General features: G+C 37.9%; 2 protein-coding genes and 1 long non-coding RNA gene across 6 annotated transcripts in view; 1 reads left to right on the top strand and 2 right to left on the bottom strand.

Annotated features, from left to right (window-relative positions):
• Positions 1 to 742, bottom strand: part of ACADL (acyl-CoA dehydrogenase long chain) — a 34,970-nt gene extending 34,228 nt beyond the window's left edge. For 2 of the 3 annotated variants that reach the window (XM_083354745.1, XM_083354743.1), the window contains exon 1: positions 528 to 742. In XM_083354745.1, the coding sequence (XP_083210871.1) occupies positions 528 to 610 (83 nt within the window). In that variant the 5' untranslated portion in view covers positions 611 to 742. Of the gene's footprint in view, positions 1 to 117; positions 186 to 527 lie in introns of those variants that run through there. The other variant, XM_083354744.1, reaches the window with a different exon arrangement.
• LOC310635827 lies at positions 552 to 24,342 on the top strand. The gene is made up of 3 exons (XR_014491536.1): positions 552 to 747; positions 1,573 to 1,769; positions 20,182 to 24,342. It is a non-coding gene; the product is annotated as an uncharacterized lncRNA (long non-coding RNA).
• MYL1 (myosin light chain 1) overlaps positions 10,972 to 26,103 on the bottom strand; it is a 29,475-nt gene continuing 14,343 nt past the window's right edge. Inside the window, exons 1-7 of one of the 2 annotated variants that reach the window (XM_083355075.1) lie at positions 25,702 to 25,790; positions 24,882 to 24,906; positions 19,819 to 19,962; positions 18,395 to 18,568; positions 15,452 to 15,529; positions 12,069 to 12,123; positions 10,972 to 11,352 (exon numbers count right to left, since the gene is read on the bottom strand). In XM_083355075.1, the coding sequence (XP_083211201.1) occupies positions 12,095 to 12,123; positions 15,452 to 15,529; positions 18,395 to 18,568; positions 19,819 to 19,962; positions 24,882 to 24,906; positions 25,702 to 25,704 (453 nt within the window). In that variant the 5' untranslated portion in view covers positions 25,705 to 25,790 and the 3' untranslated portion in view covers positions 10,972 to 11,352; positions 12,069 to 12,094. Of the gene's footprint in view, positions 11,353 to 12,068; positions 12,124 to 15,451; positions 15,530 to 18,394; positions 18,569 to 19,818; positions 19,963 to 24,624; positions 24,653 to 24,881; positions 24,907 to 25,701; positions 25,791 to 26,103 lie in introns of those variants that run through there. The other variant, XM_083355074.1, reaches the window with a different exon arrangement.

Genomic DNA, 26,103 nt, shown 5'->3' on the forward strand with positions numbered 1-26,103 from the left:
GTGATAAAATAAACCAAAGGCCATAAACATAACCAAGTCTAAGATCCCTAACAAAAACTGTGAATGTCAAATAACGAGAATCTTATTTGGCAAAGCACATGGGCAAACGTTGGTTACCTGTTCCAGGCTGCAAGAATACGGCCGACTATAAACTGACAGTAGAGAGTTAAATTAGGGTTATCTCTTTGTTGCCCTGTAATGGTCGTCCGGAATCTTGTAGCGCGCCTCCTTATATTCGGTCTGCGGCCACAGATTTTAAAAAACTTCCTCTCTTCTTACTACCGATAACTCTGTCTGCCGTTATATTTTAGGAAGAGAGGGGGACATAGGGGGAAATGTCAGGCCTATCTTTACAATCGGGGCAGTCTCAAATGTTAGAAAACGTTAGTTAAACGTACTGAGAGGTTGGACGGCTCTTTCGCTTGGAAGGAACTTTTCAGTGGGACAGTCACACCCGTTCAGCTTTTTTAATGTTATTGCCCTTGCCACGCTTTGTGAAGCTGTTCCCAGGCGACAAGAGCCCTTACCTGACTAGGATCCTCCTCCCTCCGGGAGAGCAGAGAGATCTCAACGCCTGGTTGACCAGCACCTTGCACACGGACGCGGCCATATTCCCTTTAATTGCTTCCTTGAAGCAATAACCGTACTATGCTCCAGCGGGTAGGCATGGCTGACTCAGGAATTCTGGGTGTTGAAGTCCACGAGTCATAAAAGAGCCAAGGTTGCCTACCTGGAGCCCCCAAACGGGTAAGCGACTCTCTGCAGCTTTTACGGATGGGCGGAGAGATGAAGTTGACAAAAGGGACAATTTCTCGGAAAATAATGCGTAAAGAATTTACTTCTATAGCTCTAGAAAAAAACAACAACCGTCAAGCATAAATAAGAGGCGAGTAATACTTAAAGGAGAGTATACTTTGCTATCGCGTTGCTCGTTGTTGCTCTTCCCAAGCTAAAACCAAGCTTATTCAACTGAAGTGCAGCGTTGCAACTGTGGTGTGGGAAGGAAATACTTCAGCAATTTACTATCAAATGGTTAGCTGCACAGCCACATTCCAGTAAAAGCTGTTTCCACAGAAAATCGGAAACCAGGAATAATTGCACTGGCATTAAATCTCAAAACACTCCTCTGACCCAGGTTCTGCAATTGCAATATACGGTGCCTTCAAAGGTCCAGAAGCCCTAGCCTTGAGAAGAACTATCAATCATTCTGATAGAGGCTACTTCTAGACCAGTTCATAGGTCCCAGCACAAACCTACATGTCAAAATCTGACAACTCTCAAATGGGAAAACCCAGAATAAAAATAGGAATGCTTATGCCCAGTGCTAATCAAAACTCTTAACATGAGTAGTATGGTTGTATGGAGTTCTCTGAATTTTAATTTGCACAGAAAAGCTTCTGTAATTCCTTTGTCAGTGTCACAATGAACTCCTTGAAATGTCTCTTGTGTTATTCTAAACAAAAGCTATAAAAATAATGCAAATCAAAGCCTTGTAAGCAGTCATTTAGTTATAGACAGGGAAAAATGATATTGTCATAAATTGAACTAGTATGTCCATTTGTGATTTTTCAGGTGCTGAGTCTAGGCAAGTTGTACCAAGTGCAAGTCAATTCAGCTGAGATTGAAGAACCAGAACAAGGACACCCTGAGCAGGAATTTAATACATTTTTCTGCAGATGAGCCTCCTTGCACCTTGTAAGGTCCAACCAACCTTGAACTTGTTTTGTTGTATTCCCAGTTCCAGGCTGGGAATACCAACAAAATAAAAAGTAAGTAGCCTCGATGCTTGCCCTTGCCTACAAATGACCGGTCCTTAGAGGATTTCTCTTGCAGGGTCATGATTAAGAGGTGCATTATTTGCCACTGATTGGGTGCACATGTTGGAATGAGCTAACCCAACATTGTGCTTCCCAGCTCATGCTTTATGATTTAGCTGTGTGTGTCTGTGTAACCCATTTCTCCCATCAGTCTGATTTCTCTAGCCACCATCACTTGCACTTGACTCTGGGCAATTTACAAAGATTAAAACAGAAGACTAACAATTTAAAACAACATAAAAATGACCTGGTTGAGGGAGAAGGGAGAGAAAACATGACAATTAATCATCATCACATAAATTCCAGAGGGTGTTCATTAACAAGTTCATTAACAAATGCGCTCACCATTTCTGCGGCAGGGTTGCAAACACCTCATTGCCCACTAGTGGGCTGTGGCTCACAGGTTGGGGACCCCTGGTCTACATTGATAAAGGAGAATATTTGTAGCTCTGGGTTGAAATGAGGGGTCCTTGATGCTCTTTGAGCTTGGTTATTTTCTTGAAGATGTTGCAGAGTATTGATGATGTTACCTAGTTTGGGTAATGAAATGTCTACAAGAAAACAACTAAGCTCAGAGAGCATCAAGGACCCCCTCACATTGACTACACTTATTGAGAACCTGTTTGGTCTAATGGTTATCGCACCCTGCTTGAATCCAGGAAACATTGAGTTGTAGTTCGAATGGAATGGAATAGAATAGAATAGAATAGAATAGAATAGAATAGAATAGAATAGAATAGAATAGAATAGAATAGAATAGAATAGAATAGACCTTGTAGGTCATCTAGTCCAACCCCCTGCCCAAGCAGGAGTCCCTACACCATTTCTGACTGGTGGCAGTCCAGTCTCTTCTTGAAAGCCTCCAGTGATGAAACATCAACAACATCTGAAGGCAGTCTGTTCCATTGGTTGATTGTTCTTACTGTCAGGAAATCTGTCCTTATTTCTAGGTTGAAACTCTCCTTGATCAGTTTCCATCCATTATTCCTTGTCTGGCCTTCAGATTCTTTGGAAAATAGGTTGACACTCTCCTCTCTGTGATAGCCCCTCAAATATTGGAACACTGCTATCATGTCTCCCTTGGTCCTTCTCTTCACTAGACTAGCCATGCCCAGTTCCTGTAGCTGTTCTTCATATGTTTTAGCCTTCAGTCCCCTAGTCCAGGGCTTTTCAACCAGTGGCACGCGTACCACCTGTGGTATATTAGCACGTGGCAGCTGGTATGTGGCCCAGGCCAGCCAAGTGTAGTGGGGGAGGGAATGAGCCAGCACAGGCAAGGACTTACTGTGAGGGAGTCCTCCAGAGCTGCAAAGTAGCTGGGGAGAGGCAAAGGCCCAAGGCTCACTTCTGGCTCACCTGGAAGAGAAAGGAGGAGGAGGGGGGCAGAGAGTGCTCTCTCTCCAGAATCTCAACTTCTTTTTTATAATGTGGAGACCAAAATTGATTGCAGTATTCTAGGTGTGGCCATGTTATAGTGGTAATAATACTTCATGTGATCTTGATTGAATTGCTCTGTTAATGCAACTTGGAATTGCATTGGTTTTTTTGGCTGCTGCTGTACACTGTTAGCTCATATTTAATTAAGACTCCAAGATCCTCTCATAGTTGCTGCTATTAAGCCTGGTTTCACCCAAACTATATTTGTATTTTTGTTTTTTCTTGCCTAAGTGTAAGACTTTCCTTTTCTCTACATTGTATTTCATTTTGTTAGATAAGGCCCAGTGTTCAAGTCTGTCAAGATCCCTCTGGATCCTGAGCCTATCATCAAGGGTGTTGGCTGTTCCTGCCAGCTTAGTGTCATCTGCAACTTTGATAAGTTCCCTTTCTATTCCCTCATCTGGGTCATTTATGAAGATGTTGAAGAGTACTGGGCCTAGGACAGAACCTTATGGCACCCCACTGCTTACTTCCCTCCATGTAGATGTAGTACCACACTATTAAAGACTACCCTTTGAGTGCGGTTTGTCAGCCACTTAAAAAACCATCTGATGTTGATGCTGTCTATCCCACTTTTTAAAGCTTTCCAAGAAGTAGGTTGTGGTCTACTTTGTCGAATGCCTTGCTGAAGTCCAAGTATACCACATCCACAGATTCTGCTGGTCCACCAATTTAGTCACTTGATCAAAGAATGAAATAAGATTGGTTTGGCATCATCTTTTTTAACAAACCCGTGCTGGCTTCTAGTTATAAATCTGTTTGTTTCTAGATTTTCGCTGATCTGTTTTTTGATTATCTTTTGCAGTATCTTCCAGGTATTGAAGTTAGACTGATTGTTCTGTAGTTTCCTGGGTCTGTTTTTCCACCCTTTTTTGAAGATGAGAACCACATTTTCCAATCCTCTGGTAGTTTCCCAGTGCTCCAGGATTTTTGAAAGATATGTTGCAATGGTTCTGAGATGACATCTGCCAACTTCTTCAGAACTCGGGTGTAGTCGGTCAGGTTCTGGTGATTTATGTTCATCACTTCATATTTATGATGTTGGGCCAGTCACTCTCTTAGCCTATGACGTCAGGCTCGGTTGGTCAATTTCTGTCACAACCAATGAATCAAAAACCTCCCACATAAAATGGATCTTGTACTTGTGGAAAAACACTACAAAGAAAAAAATGAAAAGAAAAAACATTGCCTAAACATCCAGAATGGCTTGCTCAACAAAGCAGAATTAAAGCAAATTATGATTTGGATTTTTTTTTCTCAAAATGCTCAGTGAGCTAAAATGTATTTAGCTTGTTCCATCGCCCAGTCAGATGCTCTAATTCTAGCGTCTCTTTTTTAGTCTAGAGTCTAGACAAATGAACCACCAGATGGCAGTGAAGGAATACATATCACTATACAAATTATTGAAAATTGAAGCCTAAGACACACATTCGCATGTTTGAAAGGATACACATACGCACACACACACACACACACACACACACACACACACCCCACTTCAGAACAGAAAATTACTGCTACGGCTTTTAGTTTCTGTTGAAAACCTTGTACCATGTTTGACCTAAAATGGCATAAACTGCCCAAATATACTTTAGCCAAGCATATTGTAGGAATCCATGCCATCTGCTTAGCTTATGTCAGTATGTCATAAATCCAGCCAACTAGGTTAATGTTGAATATTTTTAAATTTTAATACGTATTATACACACACATGTATGTGGTGTGTGTGTGTGTGTGTGTGTGTGTGTGTGTGTGTGTGTGTGTGAAGAATCTTGCAACCATATTCCCTGAATACCATAAATTTTGAAACAGGACACGTAGTGTCACTGTGATTAAATTCTTTGTGTATTCCCAAGGTGATTTGGTCATCTTTTATCTAAGGGGCTAAGGGCTGTACAGGTATGTTTTTCCTGGTCTGGTTAACCAAACCTAAGAAATGGTCACATTATTCAAATTCTCACTATTCAAAGTGATGTTTCTGAGAAAAATTGGATAACTGGTACCAGTTCGATGGACATAGGCAATTACCATTTTTAAACACACATTTTAATATCCTTATAAATGAACTACTATTTAACAATAAAAGAGGATAACCAATATCCAAAGCTTACCTGCCATCTCTTGTATTCTGCTACAATTCTTCAAAACAAGCCTCCCTCTCTCTTTTTTTTTTTTTTGAGGTTTCCTTGAATGGAAACTTCTTCTTTTCTATTTTGCAAATGTGACTATTTATTTATTTACTTTTATTTATATCCCATCTTTATTATTTTTACAAATATTTCAAAGTGGCAAACATATCTAAACGCACCTTCCTTCTATTTTTCCTTGTAAGGTGGGTTGTAATGAGAATGAATGATTGCCCCAGGATTCTCAGCTGGTTTCATGGTTAAGGTGGAACTAGAACTCACCATCTCCCAGTTTACCATTTAAAACACCACTGGCAGCAGTACATACATTATATTTGCATTAACTGAATTTTGGCTTGCATTAAATGCAACGTATCAATTTATAAGGGACGCGGTGGCTCAGTGGGTTAGGACGTTGAGCATGCGGCTCTTTCAGACGTCTCCTGCGGCTCCCAGTCCTCTGCCATGTGCAGTCCAAAAAAAAAAAGTGGGACTAAAAAGGTTCAAAGAATCAATTCAAATATGCAGGGTAGGTGTATATCTCGCCTTGGCTCCACTCTTCAGTCAAACCTTGTTCTGCGCATGCGCGCATGTACGCGCATGTGCACACATTTTTTGCGGCTCCCAGTTTTTCCTTTTGTGAGGGAACCAGTTCCGAGTGGCTCTTTCACTGTTTCAGGTTGCTGATCCCTGAGCTAGTCGATCAGAAGGTTGGCAGTTTGGCGGGTCGAATCCCGACTGCCGCGTAACAGAGTGAGCACCTGTTACTCATCCCAGCTTCTGCCAACCTAGCAGTTCGAAAACACGTAAAAATGCAAGTAGAAAAATAGGGACCACTACGGTGGGAAGGTAACAGCATTCCATGCGCCTTTGGTGTCTAGTCATGCCGGCCACATGACCACGGAGATGTCCTCGGACAAACGTGTGGGATTCAGAGACCAGTCAATGCAGGGTGTCCCAAATATGTCTGTCTGCCTACGCAGAGTTTATTGTATTTATACAGTTTAACAAGCAGGAAACTACGCACAGCAAAAGCATTGTTTATTGGTGTACTCCCTAGTCAATCTTAGAGAACATCCGAATGATCCAAGCCAGGGCAGAGTCTCTCTTATCTAGCTGGTTCTTGGCCGTGCTTGGCAAGGCTAATTGGAATGAGCTCATGACATGTGAATAACAAGATACTAGAGCAGGCAGTTTTCTGTGCATGGTCCCTTCATATCCTTTACCTCCATCTCAACACAAACGCTGGCTCTTCGGCTTTGAAACGGAGATGAGCACCGGCCCCTAGAGTCGGAAACGACTAGCACGCATGTCCGGGGGAACCTTTACCTTTACCTTTTTTATCAATTTATAATTCTCACTAAATTGAATATCATACTATTTGAAATTGCACTAATTGCAACATTTCTGTACAGTTTCTCCCACTTTGCATTCCTTCTTATAATAACAATGTGACTGGGAGAGCCATCTTATTACCCTTACTCACTCTCACTCATGGAAACACACTGAGAGACTTTAGGCCAGTTAACCTCTTTTGATTTAAACTCCCTAAGCTTTTACTATGTTACATTACACAATCCATTTGCACAGTACATTGAGCAATAAACATTTTATCAATATTCAGTTTTATATGCCAACCAGAAGTTTGTTAGGAGTGAAATTTGTATGTAACAGTTATTAGGGAATACAATTTACTGAATATTATTTACAGTTTATACTAATGGATCAAATGTTTGTCTATTATGTACTTATCTTACAGAATTTGCACCCATTACTCACCCATTTCCTGATCTCATTGTCCTTTGAATAAACAGCTGGTTGACTTTAGGCCAATCATTCTCTCTCAGCCCAATGGAAAATAGGAGGAGGAAGGAGTATTATCGGTTTGCCACCTTGAATTACTTATAAAGTAATGAAGGTAGGATAAAAATCAAATAAATAAATAAACAGACAAACAATCATCATTGGCAGCAGCAGCATCTCTCCTTAAAGATCCTGGCTGGCATATACAAAAGAATGTACTATAAAACTTTATTTTAAAACAGTGTGCTTTTAAGGCGGAGCAATTGTCACACTGTGCAAGTGAAAACAAAGCCCAGTTTTACTCAAAGCATGCTCACAGAAGTCATAACGTGCCATTTGTTAACTAAAATAACTTGCAGATAGATCCTGCCTTACATGTATTAAAACTGTGAAATAGCTATTCCCACTCATTATGAATCACTGTGGCATTCAGTTAAAATATAAATTACTTTGAAGGGTTTCTTTCAGAAGGAATTTTTTTACAAAAAAAATGAAAATGAAGTTAGGACCAGAGATGAACTTATAGTAAATTACTAGCAGAAATAAATAAGTCATAATGCACACAAGCAGTTTGGAAGGAGGACAGGAAAAGTAATTTTTCTCTGGAGAGCACAATGGAGGATGCCACTTTCTGCTGGTTTCTGCTGAATCTGGATATAATGGCCAAATCTGGTACAGCCAAGTCTTCAGAGTAAGGTTCTATTTACATAGCATAGTAAACCAACTCATTGATAACCTCAGTGTTTTTTCCTCTTATCTTGAGTCAGATTGGGGGAGATTGGGGAGTCTTTTTAGCAGAATCTTCCTCCTTTCCTCCCCCCCTTTTTTGTATTGATACAAGTGTGCAATGTTAAATAGGGATACTAAGGGATTGGAAAGACTAAGCCTTCCCATACTTTATCAACTCTCATGGAGGGGTTCCGGCAGCCAACTGAACAAACCACAGCCTTGTTTGAAGAGGAAGCAAACCCAAAGTGTTCTGAAGCTAAGAAAACAAACTGTTTTTTTATTATTATTTCAAGCAAGCTTTGGAAGGTTTGCCTTTTCTTCCACTCTCAGAGTATTTAAATTGTTGGCAGACTGTCTGAGAAAAAGACAGATGCAGAGATGAATCCGTATCTGTTTGACCACCTGCCAGGGTTATAAATAGGAGCAGGGGTGGGCTCCTTATGGCAGAGAGAGACATGGAAATCAGATGCCCATCCAATCTCTAGTGACTCACATATAAGGATTATCATCATTTCTCAAACCCCACTTGCCTTTGCACCTGTCAGCACTTGAGTTATGGTCATTTCATACGAAGTTATTAAATAAGGTTAAGTCAGGCTGGTGGAGAACAAATTGATTCTTGACTAGGAAATTAAGGCAGTTTTATTATGTACCCATTGGAGGAAAGAAGGGTTATTACAGAGATCATGTGAACACCAATAATTATATAGTCTTAATTATTCTATTGATTAGACCTAAGGCGTATCTGCATAAGCATCTTAATATCTTTGAGTCCCCATGTCTAATACCTTATGTTCTCCAGTGCCTTAATATTCATGCCTTTTCTGTTCTACTTTGATCACTTGCTTTTTGATAATTGTTTATTTCTATTCAGTTGTGTCTTTTCATAACACCTATTGCCAAGAGTGTTCGGGAAGAATATTACGGTATCTGGAAGAGCAGGTAGCCATCAGCAAGAAGGCCTTAGCATAGTTTTATCTTATATGACTGTTGCATCCATTCCTGGATCAGAGGGGCCTGCTTATTGTTACTTATGTTCTGATGATCTTCCATTTGTAGTATGGCAATGCACTGTACATAGGACTAGAAGTTGCAACTGGTCCAGAATGCAGTGACAAAACTAGTTATGGGCACATTTTGGTAACATTACTGCTTTGCAAGCTAGACTGGCCACTGGCTCCCTATAGACTTCCAAATGCAAATCAAGGTGCTTTATATCTTGAACAGGTATACACATTAAAAAAATGCATTTTGTGGCACAGGGTCAGGTTATTTGCAGGACCAGTTACCTTCATTTTTTTACACATCACATGAAGATTGTATATTTGTGTGATGTGCAATCTCAGCCTTTATTTCTGCTTGTTTTACCACAGATGGAACAGAGAAATATGATGAAAGGATGATTCTTTTTTGTTGGAGGGGGAGGGTGATATGATTATTTACTGGCATCTACATGTGCATAATTTAAAATATTCACACAGAGGCTATTCATAACTCTATATTCCTGCATATTTGAACAAGTGCATATATAGTTACTAGATTTTAGAGCAATCTCAAATAGCAGCATAATCTCTCTGTTCTTTCACAATCACAGTAACAATGTGCTGTGGCATATGCTCATGCTACGAACACTTAATAACACCTAAGAGTCTTCAGTTCTGCCTACTAATCTAGCAGAGCACTGTCTGTATCTATGACACATAGTAGTGTTAAATTGCAACAAACATATATATGCACAGAGCAGATGGATTTGAAAGTAAGTAGTGCCTCAACTGTTAATTCTGTTTCATCAACCAAATTAAAAGTTAAATTATGAATTTGAAAGTGGAGTTGATTACTTGTTTTATGATGTGCAATTTAGCTTATAAATTTCCAATGGCTTTGTAAAACTGTTAAAATATACTATTCAACATGCTTATGTATATACTGCCAGTTTTTCTGTTATTTGCAGATCTTCCGTTTCCCCCCCCCCCCCGAAAATAAAACATTAGGTCTTATTTTCGGGGGATGTCTTATTTTTTCCACTGTCTCACCTCACAGTGGCAGCACCAACAGCCCCGTCCATCAGGTTATCCATCAGAGCCTGCGTGGCCGCTGCTGGCCCACTTCTTCTGCAGCTGCTTGCCACCACTTGCACACGTCACCCCCAGGCTCCATTTCGCCAGCAGAGGCCTTCAGGAAAGGCCTCTGTAGCTGAGAACAGAGTGCCAGTTTAACACATGCCTGAAGGCCTCTGAAGGCCTCTGCCGGCAAAATGGAGCCCGGGGGGTGACACACGTGTCAACCCAGGGATCTGTTCTTGGCTGCAGTGGTCTTTCCTGAAGGCCTCTGTTGATGAAACAGAGCCCAGGGGTGACATGCACAAGCAGAGGTGAACAGCCGCAGAAGAAGTGGGCCAGCGGTGGCCACGCGGGGTCCTGCTGGATGGGGCTTTTGCTGCTACCACTGTGAGGCAAGGCAGGTATCAGGGCATGGGAGGGTGTGGGAGGCCTGGCTGTGGGGGCCCTGAGGTAAGGTTTGGGGTGCGTGGGGCAGATCCACCGCCTCCCCACTTGTCTCACCTCTCCTTGTGGCGGCGGCACCATGAACAAGAAGACAGAATGGGTGGGCCAGATGTACAGGCTCTTAACTAGGCCTTATTTTGGGGTAGAGCTTCTATTAGGTGCCTGCATAAAAATCAAGCTAGGTTTTATTTTCGGGATAGGTCTTATTGTGGGGGGAACACAGTTATTGTTTCTGATTTTTATAATTCTCATTGGTAGGAATAGTTTTCTTTGGAATTGTTTTCCCCTCTCATTTCTGTGAACCACAGAAACCCATGCTTATACTAAAAAAAAATTGCTGTTCTTCAGTTGACAGCCACCTGCCCTTCATGACGACTGAAGACTACAGGCAGATCATACTTCAGAAGCATTCTTGGATAAGAATTCAGTATTTCCAAATGGGAAATTGAAACCATCGTACTATAAAAAAAATGTTCCAGAAATCCCATTTTGATTCACATTCATCAAAATATTCAAGATAATTTTTCTCATAAAACTTTATTGTATGGAATAAAACATAGAGAAAATAAATTAAGACTTCAATTATGTTTTAATTGGGATTTACAGAACTGAAAATTTCCAGCCATACACTGACCACAGGGATTTATTATTAGATTTCCCCTCCCAAAAGAATGCATGCCGCCTTCATGGCAGACTATATGGAAAAAAAGATTATTGGGCTTGACAGTTGGTGGTAAAGTCCTTCGCAGTTGCCTTGACAAGTGTTTAATTGGTCAGGTGTAACAACTTTGGGATTCAGCAGGTTTTCTTGCTGATGATTTCAAAAGGGAAGGTCAAGAGGCATTAATTATAGTCCATTTAAGTTCCAGGGTGACATTACTGAGTGGAACAATGGTTTCCTAGATACACAGATTTCAAGTGCCTGATGATCTTGTTCTGTCAAAAAGCAAAAATGAGTTATAATCATAATTATAGGCAGGACAAAGGCAGAATTTGTATTTTTAATGATAAAATAATTGTGTTTTTGCTCCTCTAATTCTTTGCTTAGCTCTTTTAAAGGTGTAGGAACTGAGGCTGATAATAACTTATTCAAGGCCACTTATAAGAAGGTTGGAATCATCAAGGTGCCCATGAAGTAAAGAAATGCATAATGGATTAAAGCTGTAGCATTTGTATCATAGGAAGCTATTCACAATAGAGTACATATTGCCTGGCAGCCATTCTTTCAGGAATAGAGGAGATGGTTTCCTGCTGTAGGAACAACTTCTATTGTTTCCTTTCCCTGAACCCACCAGTTTTCATTAGAGTTTGGTATCTGATACCTATGTTTGACTTTCCTCCCCACCTCATCCTGTTTCATGTTATCTCTCTTAGCCTGTAAACCCAAGGAAAGGATTCTCTTGATCCTTGTTGACTTGTCAGCCTCTTTGAAAGCATTCTCAGCTGAAGAACAGAGTGAAAGAGTACCAGAGACTGAATATAAGCTACTTTACCTAATCTTGACTTTAGTGAGGGACTTAAGAACTGCTATCAGTGGAATATTACCTTGGTCGCCTTGTGACCTATTCATATACTTGTTGCATTTCTGTTACACCTTTTCCCCCAAAATCATCACCTTATCCAAGAACATAATGCTCAGAAAAAGGACTTACCGAGTTATGTGTCTTGAAAAATCCATTTAGATAGACATGATGTGCTTCACAAATGCTGTAGTAATAATACAGAATTAGTATAGTATTAGAGTCTCTGTAATAAAAATGAGCATGGATTGACTATTCTTATCTGTTTTCTTCTTGGTTTTCATTTTTCTCGATGCTCCCTCCCCCACTCATTAGGAATTCTGTCCTGAGACATTGTGGGATGTATTTGGGTTGTTATATCACTTTCTTTAATACATAATGGCGCACAACCTTCGCTCCTTCCGACGCGATCTGAAGACTTATTTGTTTGAACAAGCCGGCCTGGCCTGATGGGGGATGGGTTTGGATTTTATTGTTGTTTTAAATGTATTTAACCTATTGTTGTAGCTTGGGCATCTCGTTTAATTCTTTCTTATTTTTTGTATTTTTGTACTTTTATATGTTTGCCCTGTTCACTGCCCTGAGTCCTTCGGGAGAAGGGCGGTATACAAATAAAATTAATAATAATAATGGGAAACTGAGAATCCTCCTTGCCTCCCTCCTGTGCATAAATAAAATTGCTGTCACTACTTTATTATCTGTGATAAAACAGAACTAGATGGATCAGAACAATTTGAACTAACAACACTATGATCCGCAAATATTTTAGAATAATTAGGCTACCCAGATAAAAAGATGTGTTGATCCCCATTATCAAACTGTACAATGGTATATGAAGCTTGGTGTTTGGGATATTTTTTAATCTAGGAAAAAAAGGGACAATCATAGCTGTCTTTCCAGGAATCTGAATGCTCTTATAGTTGTATAGAAATACCAGCAAAAGATTCACCAATGTTCTGAGTACTTTATTCATGTAGGTTCTAGTCAACTCCATTCATTGTACATCTTCATCTCACTCACTAAAAGCCTTTGATGCATTTGTCCAAATCAATTGTCCTTCCCTAACAATTTTTTCTCCTTCCAATAATCTGACCTGTTTCCATAGCTATGTTTTTCTTCTGAAAGCTACCTGCATACCCTTGATCATTATCTTCTAGCTGAAAGGAAGATGTTTCTCAAGATTTCTCCCCGTGATCCCAGCAAACATAAGCCTGGTATCATACTGAAAGGATGTTTGCCAATGTGCCATGTGAAGACATCATGCAGTTGTAGGGAGGTGTTTCATATGCACAAGGAGTCTGACTTTAACATCCTCTCACTTCTTTGTTATATGGTCACTGATTATTTTACCTCAATAGAAAACCTGTCTATCCAATACTATTAGTTTGCCTGAAGGGTGAATGTAACCATAATACCCTATGTTTAGCACACATTGAGAAGACTATATGATAACAAAGTAGATAATTCCAAGTTTGAGGAATTTGGTTTGTAATCATTAAAATCAACTGTACGATAATAGCCAGGACCGAATGTAATGTAATGTAATGTGTACATTACACAGTGATATAGTTAAATTACTACATTTGCGTAATATAAATATATATAAAAGCAGTCAAAGGCAGCAAAGCCGTACCATTTATCATGAACTGAGAGCTCTGAAGCAGAGGTAGGAACAAATAGGCTAATCATAACCAAGATTATTCTTTCTTTAAAAAAGAAGTACTACTTGCCAATCTCCAGCTATTTTTTAACTACTGGAAATAAAAGCGCCTTGCCAATCTACTGCAAATTTCTCTGAAGCATCTGATCTGTTTTATGTTCAAGTTTGTTAAACTTCTAATATTTTTTTAATCCATTAGAGAATAAAGAATTTTTATTTATAATTAAATGAATTGCTGTTTTGTTTTGGTTTTCTGTTTTTTTGTTTGTGTTTCAGTGATATTGGCTGAATAATGTTTATCATTGCATTTTCTTTTTTTTTTTTTTTTTTATTGAAAAGTTTTATAAAATACAATTTTCCCTTAACAACCCCCCTTCCCCCTCCCTCCTCCCCTCCCTACCTCCCCCCTACCTCCCCCCCTCCCCCTCTCCCTCCTCCCTCCCCTACCTCCCCCCCTCTAATTCCCCTCCTCCCCCCTCCCCCCCCCCGACTTCCCAGAGCAAAATACAAGGTATATATCTAAAAGGCAATCATAAACAATCATATACTAACAATTATAAACTCTAAAATCCATCACTCTCTAGCTTATATAAGGTAAACCAATCCTTAATAATACTAAATATATATAAAAAACTAAAATAAAAGAAAACTAACATTATTCCCATCTATGTTCTTCCACAATTCACTATTACCTAGACATACTCTCATTTACACATCACAAACACCTATCCCTGTTAACCTCTCTAACCAAAATAGGCTATAATAGATAGCTCTTACCCAAATTAACCCACATTAAGCCAAAAAACTTTCTTCCTCTTCCTCTATAGTAAGTTATCCATTAATCATTGGATCATTGCATTTTCTTGTCAGGGTAAAAACAAATCCTCTAGCAAATATACCAGCTAAACAGAAAATAACAATGCAGCCTGTTAGATCTGCAACAGTCAAATGTTGTAAAAGACACACTGAAACTTGTTCTTCAACCCTGACCTACATTACTTCATGTTTACAGTTGCTTATATCTCCCTGATACAGTGCAGTAGAGCAGAGGAGAAATAAAGGCCAATTTGTTAAAACAAAAATTTCTTCAAGTAAGCATGATGTCGTACTTTTAACTCAGAAAATAGTACTATCATCATGATGGGAACAAAATGGAGTCTGCTTTTGCTTTCCTCACACTAAATATATGTTGTTAGTTATAGGGACTGGGATAGATAAGTATTTGTCTTAGATTTTAGAGGAGTAATCTATTTTTAAGCTGAACTATAAAGATATTCAGAAGAAACAATAAAAGCCTCCATCTTCAGCTTGTCCTCAGTGACTAAGATGCAGATTATTTCTCTTCTCTCATTCTGTGCTAGACACGGCATAATTTAAAGATCTTTTAACCTTCCTCCAGTCTGTTTTAGTTATACTATAGCATCTCTAATCATATTACCTATACTCAGGGCTTTTTTTCTCATTGAATGCTCAGAACGGAGTTCCAGCACCTTTTTTGGATGGAACCTTGTAGGCCGGTTGTATAACATGTGTGAGTTCCGGCACCTTTTTCTTTTACAAAAAAAGCACTGCCTATACTGGAGAAGATGTTTCACCTCTTTTGCCCAGCTCAACTAAAATCATCTTACCTTTCTTTCCCTTCCCTTCCAAACTCTCAATCTCCCCCCCCCCACACACACACAATACGTACAGATTAGCTGCTGAGTGCTACCTATCTTCCATGGCCCTAATAGAACACATCATGACAACTTTGGGAAGGTCTTTTCTTAAAAGCAGAAGACAATTCAATATTTCTTCAGGAAGCCCCATGGTCTGTTCCAAGCACATCCATCTATCTTTGTATAATTACCCTTACCTTCATAGTTGATGCAGCCATTGGAGTCTTCCTGCCCTTTCATCAGTTCTTCTACTTCTTCTTCCTTCATCTTTTCACCTAAATATACAGATAAAAGAGTATTAATAACATAGCTTCTCTTTCAGCTCATAATATTTCCTTTATAATATTTTCCTTTATCACAAAAATAATATAATTAAGTAGATGAACTTTCCTCTGTTACTTGCATAATAAAATGAGTCCGTTTTTAACATCTGGAATAAAATGGTAGGAGAAATACTGGGGTCTTAAAAGGCCATCATTACTGCCTATTTCTCCACTGCCTTCCAGTCTTCACATTGACCATGGCCTCATTCACTATAGTGATGTAAAGGGCATCTTGAAGAGAGATGTAGGAAGAAACAACCAGATAGTCTAAGCATGGAGAGATGTGACTATGTGAGATAGAGCTGGAAGGTTAACCAATAGAGAAATGCTTGCATTAAATCTGAAGCAAATATTTGTTGCCAACAAACAACAGTTTTTATCCTTGCTTCAGATTCAAGGAACCACATGGCTTCACTACTCACTGGGTGAAAGGCTGCCTACCAACATCCATCCCTGTTTCTGTTGAATACACCTCTGCTCTCTGACAAGCTTGGGAAGAGGAGAGGATATCCCTGATGTTGCTGCCCAGAATTAACAATTGAATTAACAATTGAAGATCAGAATTCTTCTTTCAAAGATATAACTTGTACCTCTTATTCTGAACTGAGTTACCATTTTCCTAATGGGGACATTGATTATTCTGACCTGGCCAATTCCACATCATTCTGCCCTTCAGCAATTATTGGAGTAATTTGAGGTCCTCATTTAGAGAAATAATAGCCATGCTGTGAGTTAGCCTCAATTTAGAGATATTATCCTACATTTAAGCCAAGCACACACACACAGAGTAAGTGGGGAACTGAATTTTCCAACAGCTGCATTCTAATTATGTTCACCTCTTCCGAAACAACAGGTTTTCCCTGAACTCAGAAATCAATTCTATTTGTATCCTTAAGGCAGTTACAAGTGCTTGTGTAGTGAATTTATTTTCACAAAACTAAGCAAATATCCTTTTTTTCTCATTGAAAATAATAGTTGGTGCAGGAAAAGGACTGGCAGAGCCAGGGGGAGGTACCTGTATTATTTGAAAGAGGAATCAGTTTAGAGTCATTAGATAGCCACAAGTGAATTATGTTCAAACCCCCTTGACTGCCATTGACCTTTATCTAAGTCTATCCAGGTGCTGACAGAGAAGATTCCTGTGCATAGGCTTTGATCAATAAATCAGTTAATTTGAACCTACCAGTGCTGCAGCTGCCAAAAAAGCCAACACAGTGCTAGGCTGCATTAACAGAGGGATAGAATCAAGATCACATGAAGTACTAATACCACTTTACAATGCCTTGGTAAGGCCACACCTGGAATACTGCATCCAGTTTTGGTCACCATGATGTAAAAAGATGTTGAGACTCTAGAAAGGGTACAGAGAAGGGCAACAAAGATGATTGGGGGACTGGAGGCTAAAACATATAGGGAACGGTTGCTGGAATTGGGTATGTGAGGTTTAACAAAGAGAAGGGTGAGGGGTGACATGATAGCAGTGTTCCAATATCTCATGGGCTGCCACAAAGAAGATGGAGTCAAGCTATTCTCCAAAGCACCTGAAGGCAGGACAAGAAGCAACGGATGGAAACTAGTCAAGGAAAGAAGCAACCTAGAACTAAGGAGAAACTTCCTGACAGTTAGAACAATTAACCAGTGGAACAACCTGCCTCCAGAAGTGGTGAATGCTCCAACACTGGAAGTTTTTAAGAGGAGACTGGATAGCTATTTGTCTGAAATGGTATAGGGTTTCCTGCCTGAGCAGGGGGTTGGACTAGATGACCTCTAAGGTCCCTTCCAACTTCATCATCATCATCATCATCATCATCATTATTATTATTATTATTATTATTATTATTATTATTATTATTATTACTATTACTATTATTACTATTATTATTATTACCTTCATATGACAGGCAAAAATTGCAGCTATCCCATTTTTTCAGGAACACCTGGACAGATTGGTATCCCAGCTTTCTTTGCACCTGTTGGCTTTTGTATTTGTTTGGCATTACCAAAATATAATGTATTGTTTGTTTATTTACTTCCACAGCAGCCTGCTTTGGGTTAGAGCCTCTAGGCGTGGATTGTGAGAAGAAAATGGAAAAACTAAATTCATAGAAAATGCATGCCTGAAGCCAGGCTGCTCTATAGCCTCTCATGTCTGTGCCCCTCCACATGAACATCTGAGAGGGGAATGTTAGTCCTCCTTTTTGAATCCAGAGGGCTCAGCCTAACCCAGTTAAGGTCAAATATCTGAAATAGAATTCACTCAATATTTTAGGGGAGGGGAATGTGTTCTGCTATGATCCCAACTTGAAAATGTTTCACACAATTCTCTGGCAGCTTTTCTATGTTCACCAGACCAGACATACAGACAGATGAGTTATTTCTAATGTAGAATGCCACATTAACAGAATCTTGCAAGTCTGAAACTACACATCTCCCAGTGTCTCCTTTATAGCCTGAGAAGTTAGGGAGGGTCCCTTCTGAGCCTCTTTCTCCACCCTTATGCCTCTGTGGACTATGCCCTCTTTTATCTGACTGTTACCTTAGCACCATCTCTTCAACCTATTTCTCAAGACCTTTCTCATATACCAGTATACACCCTAAAAATTTTCAACTGATTAAGCATGTTATATAAATAAACCCTTAGATTAAAATTGCAGGGGCAGTTTAATTTCTTTTTTTTCTGTTAGTCTACCCTTCATTAGATAACTTTTTATTTTTATTCAGTTAGGATCTTCTTTTAATTTAATGAAAGCTATGACATATAATTTTTAATGAAATTTGTCTACAGTTCTCTTATATAATTCCTCTCCCAGTACTTACCAAGAGTGGCGAGGACATGGCGGAGTTCAGCCCCCATGACTGTTCCATTGCCCTCCTTGTCAAAGACACGAAGACCTTCAACAAAGTCTTCAAAGCTACCTTGATCTTTATTATTGGCAGCTGCCTGCAACATGGGGAGGAACTCTTCAAACCCAATTTTCTTTGCATTCATCTCTGTAGAGGAACAACATTGTTACTGTGTTGGAAAGTGCATTTTATGATATGTCTGGAACTCTTCTTACGAAGTACCAAGTAGAGATTGACAGTAGATTTATCCCACCGACAGCAGTATTTTGAAAATGAATTCAATTCAGAACACCAAAGCTCTTGAGGAAAGAGAAACATCTAAGTATTTGCTCATGGCTGTGTCTATCACCTCAGAAAGCTACTTTCACAGGAAGAAGACAAGAGTACTCAATTAAAGTAGGCATTTTTTTTTACAAAATACTTACCGTAATTTCATGGTTGTCACCCACAGCTCTGTCTCCAGGTAAACAAAATAGACAACAATTGATTGAAATACACTGAAGAGAGGAGTGAGTTGTATAGGATGAGTAGTGGGTATTTTATTTGATTAATAAGTACGCAGCATATCTGTGCTAGGGCTGTGTATTTTCTTTTATTTTTGTATTTTTATACAGCACTGTCAAGCAGGTAAAACCATAGCTTCTGGTATGTCACTGACTCTTCCATAGTGATATTCTTATTTACTTGTGTTAATAGTTCATGGAATGTATTTCTTTTATGTTACCTTTGTAACCTTGTTGAGACTCAAAATGCAGAAGATTGTTAGATAATCTCTTACCTAACTATTGCTCAAACTCTGACATAATTAATCTAAAAAAGGCAACTTTATCTTGTGTCTTCAGCTTCTGCCTTTGTCAGATGCTTCACACTTCATCATTAAAGGTATGCAAATGAAAAGGATACAAATCTAGCTGGATAATGTTTACTTACTGATGGTTGAAGGTAGGGGGTAGACTTATTGAGTTAAAAAACGTTACAGCAATTTGTATGTCCTTCAGCATAAATAACTTTAATAAGAAAATAATCATTTACGTATTGTTTAAATGGTAATTTGAGAGTATGTAAAAACCCAACACTGCAGTGCTTTTAAGTGTCAATTAATTGCATTTCAAGTCTGTCTCACTAACTTTCTTAGGCTTTCTCCTAAGATGAATATAGAGGAATTCAGCTCTAGTTTTTAGATTACCCAATACAGGAAATATCTCTACATTTTTTAGTTCCCTAGTTTAGAGGGACAGTAGATAGCTGAATGCAAAGATACAAGTGTGTATTTATATTTGCTTGTGTGATCAAGCTAGTCTTTCAGAAATCAACATACCAAATTTGAGACATTCATTTAATGGGAAAAACATCGGGAGGATATATTTTGATTAGGGTGGATCACAAAAAAGATTTACCCTCATTGCTGGGGTTGCCCAGGATCTTCTTGATTTCAGCATTTGTTGGGTTCTGTCCAAGAGCACGGATGACATCACCAACCTGGCTTAGGGTGATTTTGCTTTCCCCGGTCCTGTCAAACAGGAGGAATGCCTCCTTAAAGTCTACAGAGAATAGAATGTAGGAGTTACTAGAGGCAAACATTGAATCCATAAAGTAGCTATAAGCAAGTACTTGTAAAAAAAAATCCAGATTCTCTACCACCATATCCAACAGCACCGTTTTTTCAAGAATTTACCTGCAATTTTAATGTTTTGTTTTGTGGGGTACTGTTTTCATTCTCTCTCTCTCTTCCCCCTCCCTTCTCCTTTTTCCCCCTTTAGGAGCTAAAGAAATCTTGTAGCTGAGACAAGAAAATGAAAACAAGAATGTTGTCATTTTCAAGAAAAATGGGTTGGATGATTGAACTAATATTGCCAGTAAAACATTAAATGACAGCATATGCATGGTAATCTATATTAGTTCTTCTGTAACATTTTCCTTGCCGCTCTCTATAAGCAACTTTGTGATTTGGTATCCTTTTGAAGTCATAAAGTAATATTAAAGTAATTTCAAAGATAATGTTAATTGATTAAATTAATTAAACACTACTTACATTGCTTTATCAATAGGTATCAGAGTTTTAGACCAATGCAACTATAAAGCTTTGAACTCTGTGGCAAACTGCTTCAGTGTGGAAATGCGATATATTCATGTAAATAATATTAAGAGCTAAATTCTAGAACAAAATGTCAAAAAGAACATTCAGGATTTGATATATGGATATTTCTGAGAAATATTTGCTCTGTAAAGAATTGTTTCCATGTTGAAGACTTTGGATATTGATTTTTTTTAAAAAAAGATCTAAAATGCTGTCTTTTACATCTCCTTTATAATGACTTCCTTAGCCCAGAAACTAAATCCATAGATCAGGGGTGTCAAACTACCGGTCCATGGGCCGGTTGCATCATGCGGAGGCCACGCCCACCCCAGCTCCAACACATCACAACACATCATGTGACGTGGGGAATTTGACACCCATGCCATAGATGATTCAAGGTTTGAACACAATTATGAGTAAGCCAGGGGTCATTTCCCCATCAACTAAGTTCCTGTCACTGTCATCAGCAATATTCTAGCTATCAGTTTGTGTTAAATTCAATTATCTTAATGATAAACTTCCTGAGGTTCAGTTTTATAAATTCTAGATTACTAAAATAAGTGCAGGTAGTCCTCGACTTACATCCACAGTTGACCCCAAAATTTCCATTGCTAAGCAAGACAGTTGATAAGTGAATTTTGCCCCATTTCATGACCTTTCACAGTTGTTAAGTGAATCACTGCAGTTGTTAAATTAGTAACATGGTTGTTAAGTGAATCTAGCTTCCTTATTGACTTTGTTTGTCAGCAGGTCACAAAAAGTGATCACATGACCCTGGGATGCTGCAACAGTCATAAATACATAACAGTTGCCAAATATCCAAATTTTGATCATGTGACCATAACGATGCTGAAACAGTCATAAGTCACTTTTTTAGTACTGTTGTAACTTCAAACAGTCACTAAATGAATGATTTTAAGTCGAGGACTACCTGTACAGTATTTGATTTTGGGGGGGATATTATCATTATCATTATGTATTAACAATGCCATTGTTGCATATGCATTATTTTTCATATTGGCTAACATTTTCATAAATTCACTGTAAAATTCCAACAATCAGGCCTGGACTGACTATAGTTTTAAATTTGGTTTTATTGGGTTAATTGTTATATATTTATTATATTTTGTTTAATTCTTTTTAAAATTTTGTATTTTATATTTTTTAACTTTATTGTTGTGAGCCGCCCTGAGTCCTTACGGAGAAGGGCGGCATATAAATTTAATAAATTCAATTCAATTCAATTCAAAACTGAATATAATTCCCATTCCTGCTATTGTCTTCAAACATTAGAGTGCTTCCATGTTAAAATCTAAAATTGTTTGTGTCTGCTCCAATTCTGGATGACATGGTAAATGGCAAATCTCAGTAGAAGTATAGTTGCATTTTAAGGCTTGCAAACCAAGTTTTGCTATTAGTATGTTATGTGGACTGAGGAATGATTTTCAACTGCAGTGGTGCATCTATTTATTAGATATTTAAATAGAAATATATTAAAACACTTTCTAAATCACATGTGTGTTAAGGAAGGAAGGAGACAATTATTGATGTAATGGAAACAAAATAAAATGAGATACGAGTATATCCTTATCATTCACAAATCTAAACACTGATTGTTTTCCAGTATGGATGTTATCTGTTAGAGATGTGAGAAACTGATGTGAAGCACCTGCATTGCCAAAGTCACATTTGAGCTGGGACATCCACTTTGACATCTGAGTTCTAGGAGACTAGTCATTTCCCCACCTCCTTTTTCTAAAGGAGAGGAACCTCTGAACTGAATTTCAGAAAAATAGGTGTGGCCATGGCCAGGTATCTAGTCCTCCCACATGTGCCTGAAGCAGCTTCTCCCATGAATTTCATCAGAGTCTTCCCGATCTGGTGCCAGATAACTCATTCAATTATTCAAACAGTTAATGGCTTGTCATACAATTGCCAGCTGGAAATGCCAGGCGCTGAATATTGATAGTAAAATAGAAAGAATTAGTGAAACAAAGTTATAGGATTAATATTGATTCAGTTGGATTAGTTTAGTCATATGATCAAGTATGCAGTCCTCATTAATTTTTCATAGATGCTTTGTGCTGCTGTCCTATTTTAGGGTTTACTCCAGCCCTTCTTATTACACTGTGCAGAGGAGCTTCTTTGCCCTCTTCTAAAATGCTGAGACAGGACATATGGCTCATAGACTGTAACTCAATATATTTGATATTAATCCCATCACTATCTGATGTGTGGGACCTATGAAGTCTCTTGTTGCCAGATCCTCTCTTCTTACAGCTTATAAAATGTTGGCCTTTTAGAGATGTAGAAAGAAAGCTGCTACATACTTCAAGATTTATACAGTAGTTCTTTGCTGGATACCAAGAAAAAAACAACCTTCATTGCCATCACTGGAAAATCACCAATATCTCTCTGTCTAGCAAATGTAAACACCACTGTAATGCTATTATTAAAAATAGCTAATAAATGAGAAATTTGAAAATGTCTGCAAACACAGCCAACCCACTTATTGTGCATTTACTGGGTAGTTACTATGTAGCAGACACAATAAAAGATGTTTAAACATATTCTTAAATTTTAAAAATGTTTTTGCTGTTGTTGTAGTTTGATATCAGAATAATCATCACAGCAAAACAGGTGGCCATTGACAAAATATTTGTCTAATGTTTTTTACATAAAGATATTGCAACAGGTGTTATTCTCACTTTACTCTCCACGAAGCTTAGTCTCCATGAAGCTAAAATATTGCTTTTACAGGAGACAGAATTAATGTTGCTTAGAAACAGAATTAAATTCTAAATTTTCAGCAATAAAAACAAAAGTGGTCTAGAAATAAATATTCTTAGTGTTTCTCCACTTTTTTAATATATAATTTTCTTAGGCTAAGAAATTGATCACAAAAATGGCAACTTATTATTTATAATACTGTAATCTGAATAGGGATAGTAATCCATTATAAATGCTCACTTACTGAATTACGGTATGTTCCTAAAATCCTAATTCATCATACTTCACTTGATATTGACTTTAATACAATTAATACAAATTGGTATAGCAATTTCATGTTAATAAATTAAAAGAGAGATTTTAAACTGAGTATACTTTGTAGCTAGTATAGACTTCCCATCAACTTACAGATGAAACAAATGCATATATGTGTATTAACTGTAATAAAGGCATATGAAATTATTAGTTTTACAACAGCAGCATGACTTCAAACATGATATACAGAAATTAGTAATGAATCTCTATATATGCCTGTTGCTGTTAAATTGAAAGCTGGAAAAATTATTATTATTATTATTATTATTATTATTATTATTATTATTATTATTATATATAAGCATTATGTTTGGCAACACAATTTATTTGGCAAAGCATTTCTACAAAGGTATTTTTGATGGAAGAATAATGTTGCAACATTACATTGAAAGGGTACCTGTTTGGGCAAAAACTCTTAGGATGCCAGCATTAATGGTACAAAAAGATGTTTTGTTTTTGACTGAATATTATATGTATGAACTGAAATAAATCTGCTCTAGAGCTAGTGATTAAAATTAAGCTTTAAATCAAATGTTTCATAAAACAGAATTGTTATCTTGAAAAAAAAGGAATTACCAGAGTTAGACAACTATGCAACAGTTCTGCTACATGAATGGAAAAAAACACCCCAAACCAGTTCTTATTTATGAAAATTCATGTTACATCTTAAAAATTAGATAGAGGGAGGTTATACTTTTTCTCCAGTAATACACATTGTTCTCTTCTAAACATTCGCAAGTAAGAAATTATGTTTAGTACATTGTTCATATATTTAATAGATATCATGTTAAAACATGTTTGCCTTTCTTGGCTTGGATGACTTTAAATTTTATTCCCTCCACCATCTCTTCTTGGGAAGAACTATGAGTGAGAGTCAAATGCCAGATGTTTGGTGAGCTTTGCTTCAGGGAATGAATAGCAAAACTTAAATATCTTAAGAAAGTACTTAGAATCCTTTTACATGTATGTAATTGAATTCAAATCAATAAAATATCCCTATTTATACCAATGCACACTTTCTAACAGTACTTTATTTGAAAATGCCTCTGCCTGTGTTTATGCATTTTTCCTGAAAACTCACCATCCTGTTGATCCTTGGAGAATTCGATCTGTTAGAAAAAAATCAATCATATAACAAAATACTTTTTGGAATTCACAGCATCCTGCTTGCTCCATGAAACATCTTCCCAAGATGCAAAGAAAGGGACAGTTTTTTTCTTACAATATCTGAGATGCTACTAAACTGCTAATGAAATAATACATCCATAAACCAATGAGCATGCAATATTTGTTATCACAATATTAAATTGCAATAATATTCAGTAATGTTCCACTTACCAGTAATTTGATCAGCACTGAAAGACTGCAATTTGGCAACAAGAAGAAGAGAGGGAAAAAGGGAAATACTGTATTGTTGGAAAAAATTGCACTGACAGACAAAAACTATACAAATCTTATAGCTATGTAGGTCTTATAGCTAATGGCTACATTCAAGAATTAGCAGGCCAAGGGTGCATTCTACTAATGATAAAAAGATCAGTGTTATATCTTTCTATATGCAGTGAGAAATATGGAAAAGTAATATCAGTATGGTGTGGTACATATTACAAATCAAATAAATTGCTGCTTTCCATTAGTGAACACAAGGGTAAGAAGCGGCAGCATTACATTTAAAAGAACTACGAAAGTAGACTTAGGGAGGTACAAACTTACACTTACTTATAGAAATAAGTCCCATTTAATTAAATGAGATTTACTTTTGTGCAGTCATGCACAGGACCTTTTAGATAAAGATTTATCTGCCCTTTCAGTTCTATACAAAATAACTTGCTTTTATGATGGGTCACTGGGATTCCTGTACACAATAATTTTTAATAAACTTGAGTTATTAATAGCAACTTGCTACAAGGTTGTGGGAAATGTGCAAGCTAATGAATGAATCAAGAATTCCTAAGTAACCCCAATACATAAATGTAACTGTAATGTACACACAATTTGTATGTTACACATCTACAAATTTCAGCCTGATTTTGCTGGGCATTAAAAATCTCACTAAATTGGTTTCTGGACTGCCTTATTATAACTAGCACAATGTTGGAAATTATAATGTTACATTAAGTCACTAGCTAAGCAGAACTTAATTTTCTTGGAAACCCACCATGACTGAGAAAGCTGGAAGGAAAGAGGAGGAGCAGGAGCAGGAGCAGCAAGGCCGACAGACTTAGCCGCGAGGCGTCTGAATCCCTGGGAGTGGTCCTTACTCCCTGCTCTTAGATCTTTTTATTGAACCGAAGACAGTGACATCAGTGGCAGGATTGGGTGCCAAACTGGAGCAGCCACTCCCCCTGGGAGAGTTCTTTAGCTTTCTTAGGGCAAAGAGAAGGAAGGATCCATTTCTTGATGGATCTCTGGCATAGACTATTTTTAGGACACTGCAGAGAAGATAGGGCGCTGTTCACTGTTTCGCAGGGCTGGAATCTTGTCAGGATTTTATCACTCCTCAACTTAAATGTGGAACATTTCTTAAGTAGTCTACCTGTTCATTTAAGGGGCTACTGAG

This window comes from Vipera ursinii, assembly GCF_947247035.1.
Source record: "Vipera ursinii genome assembly, chromosome: 1".
Taxonomy (NCBI): Eukaryota; Metazoa; Chordata; class Lepidosauria; order Squamata; family Viperidae; genus Vipera; species Vipera ursinii.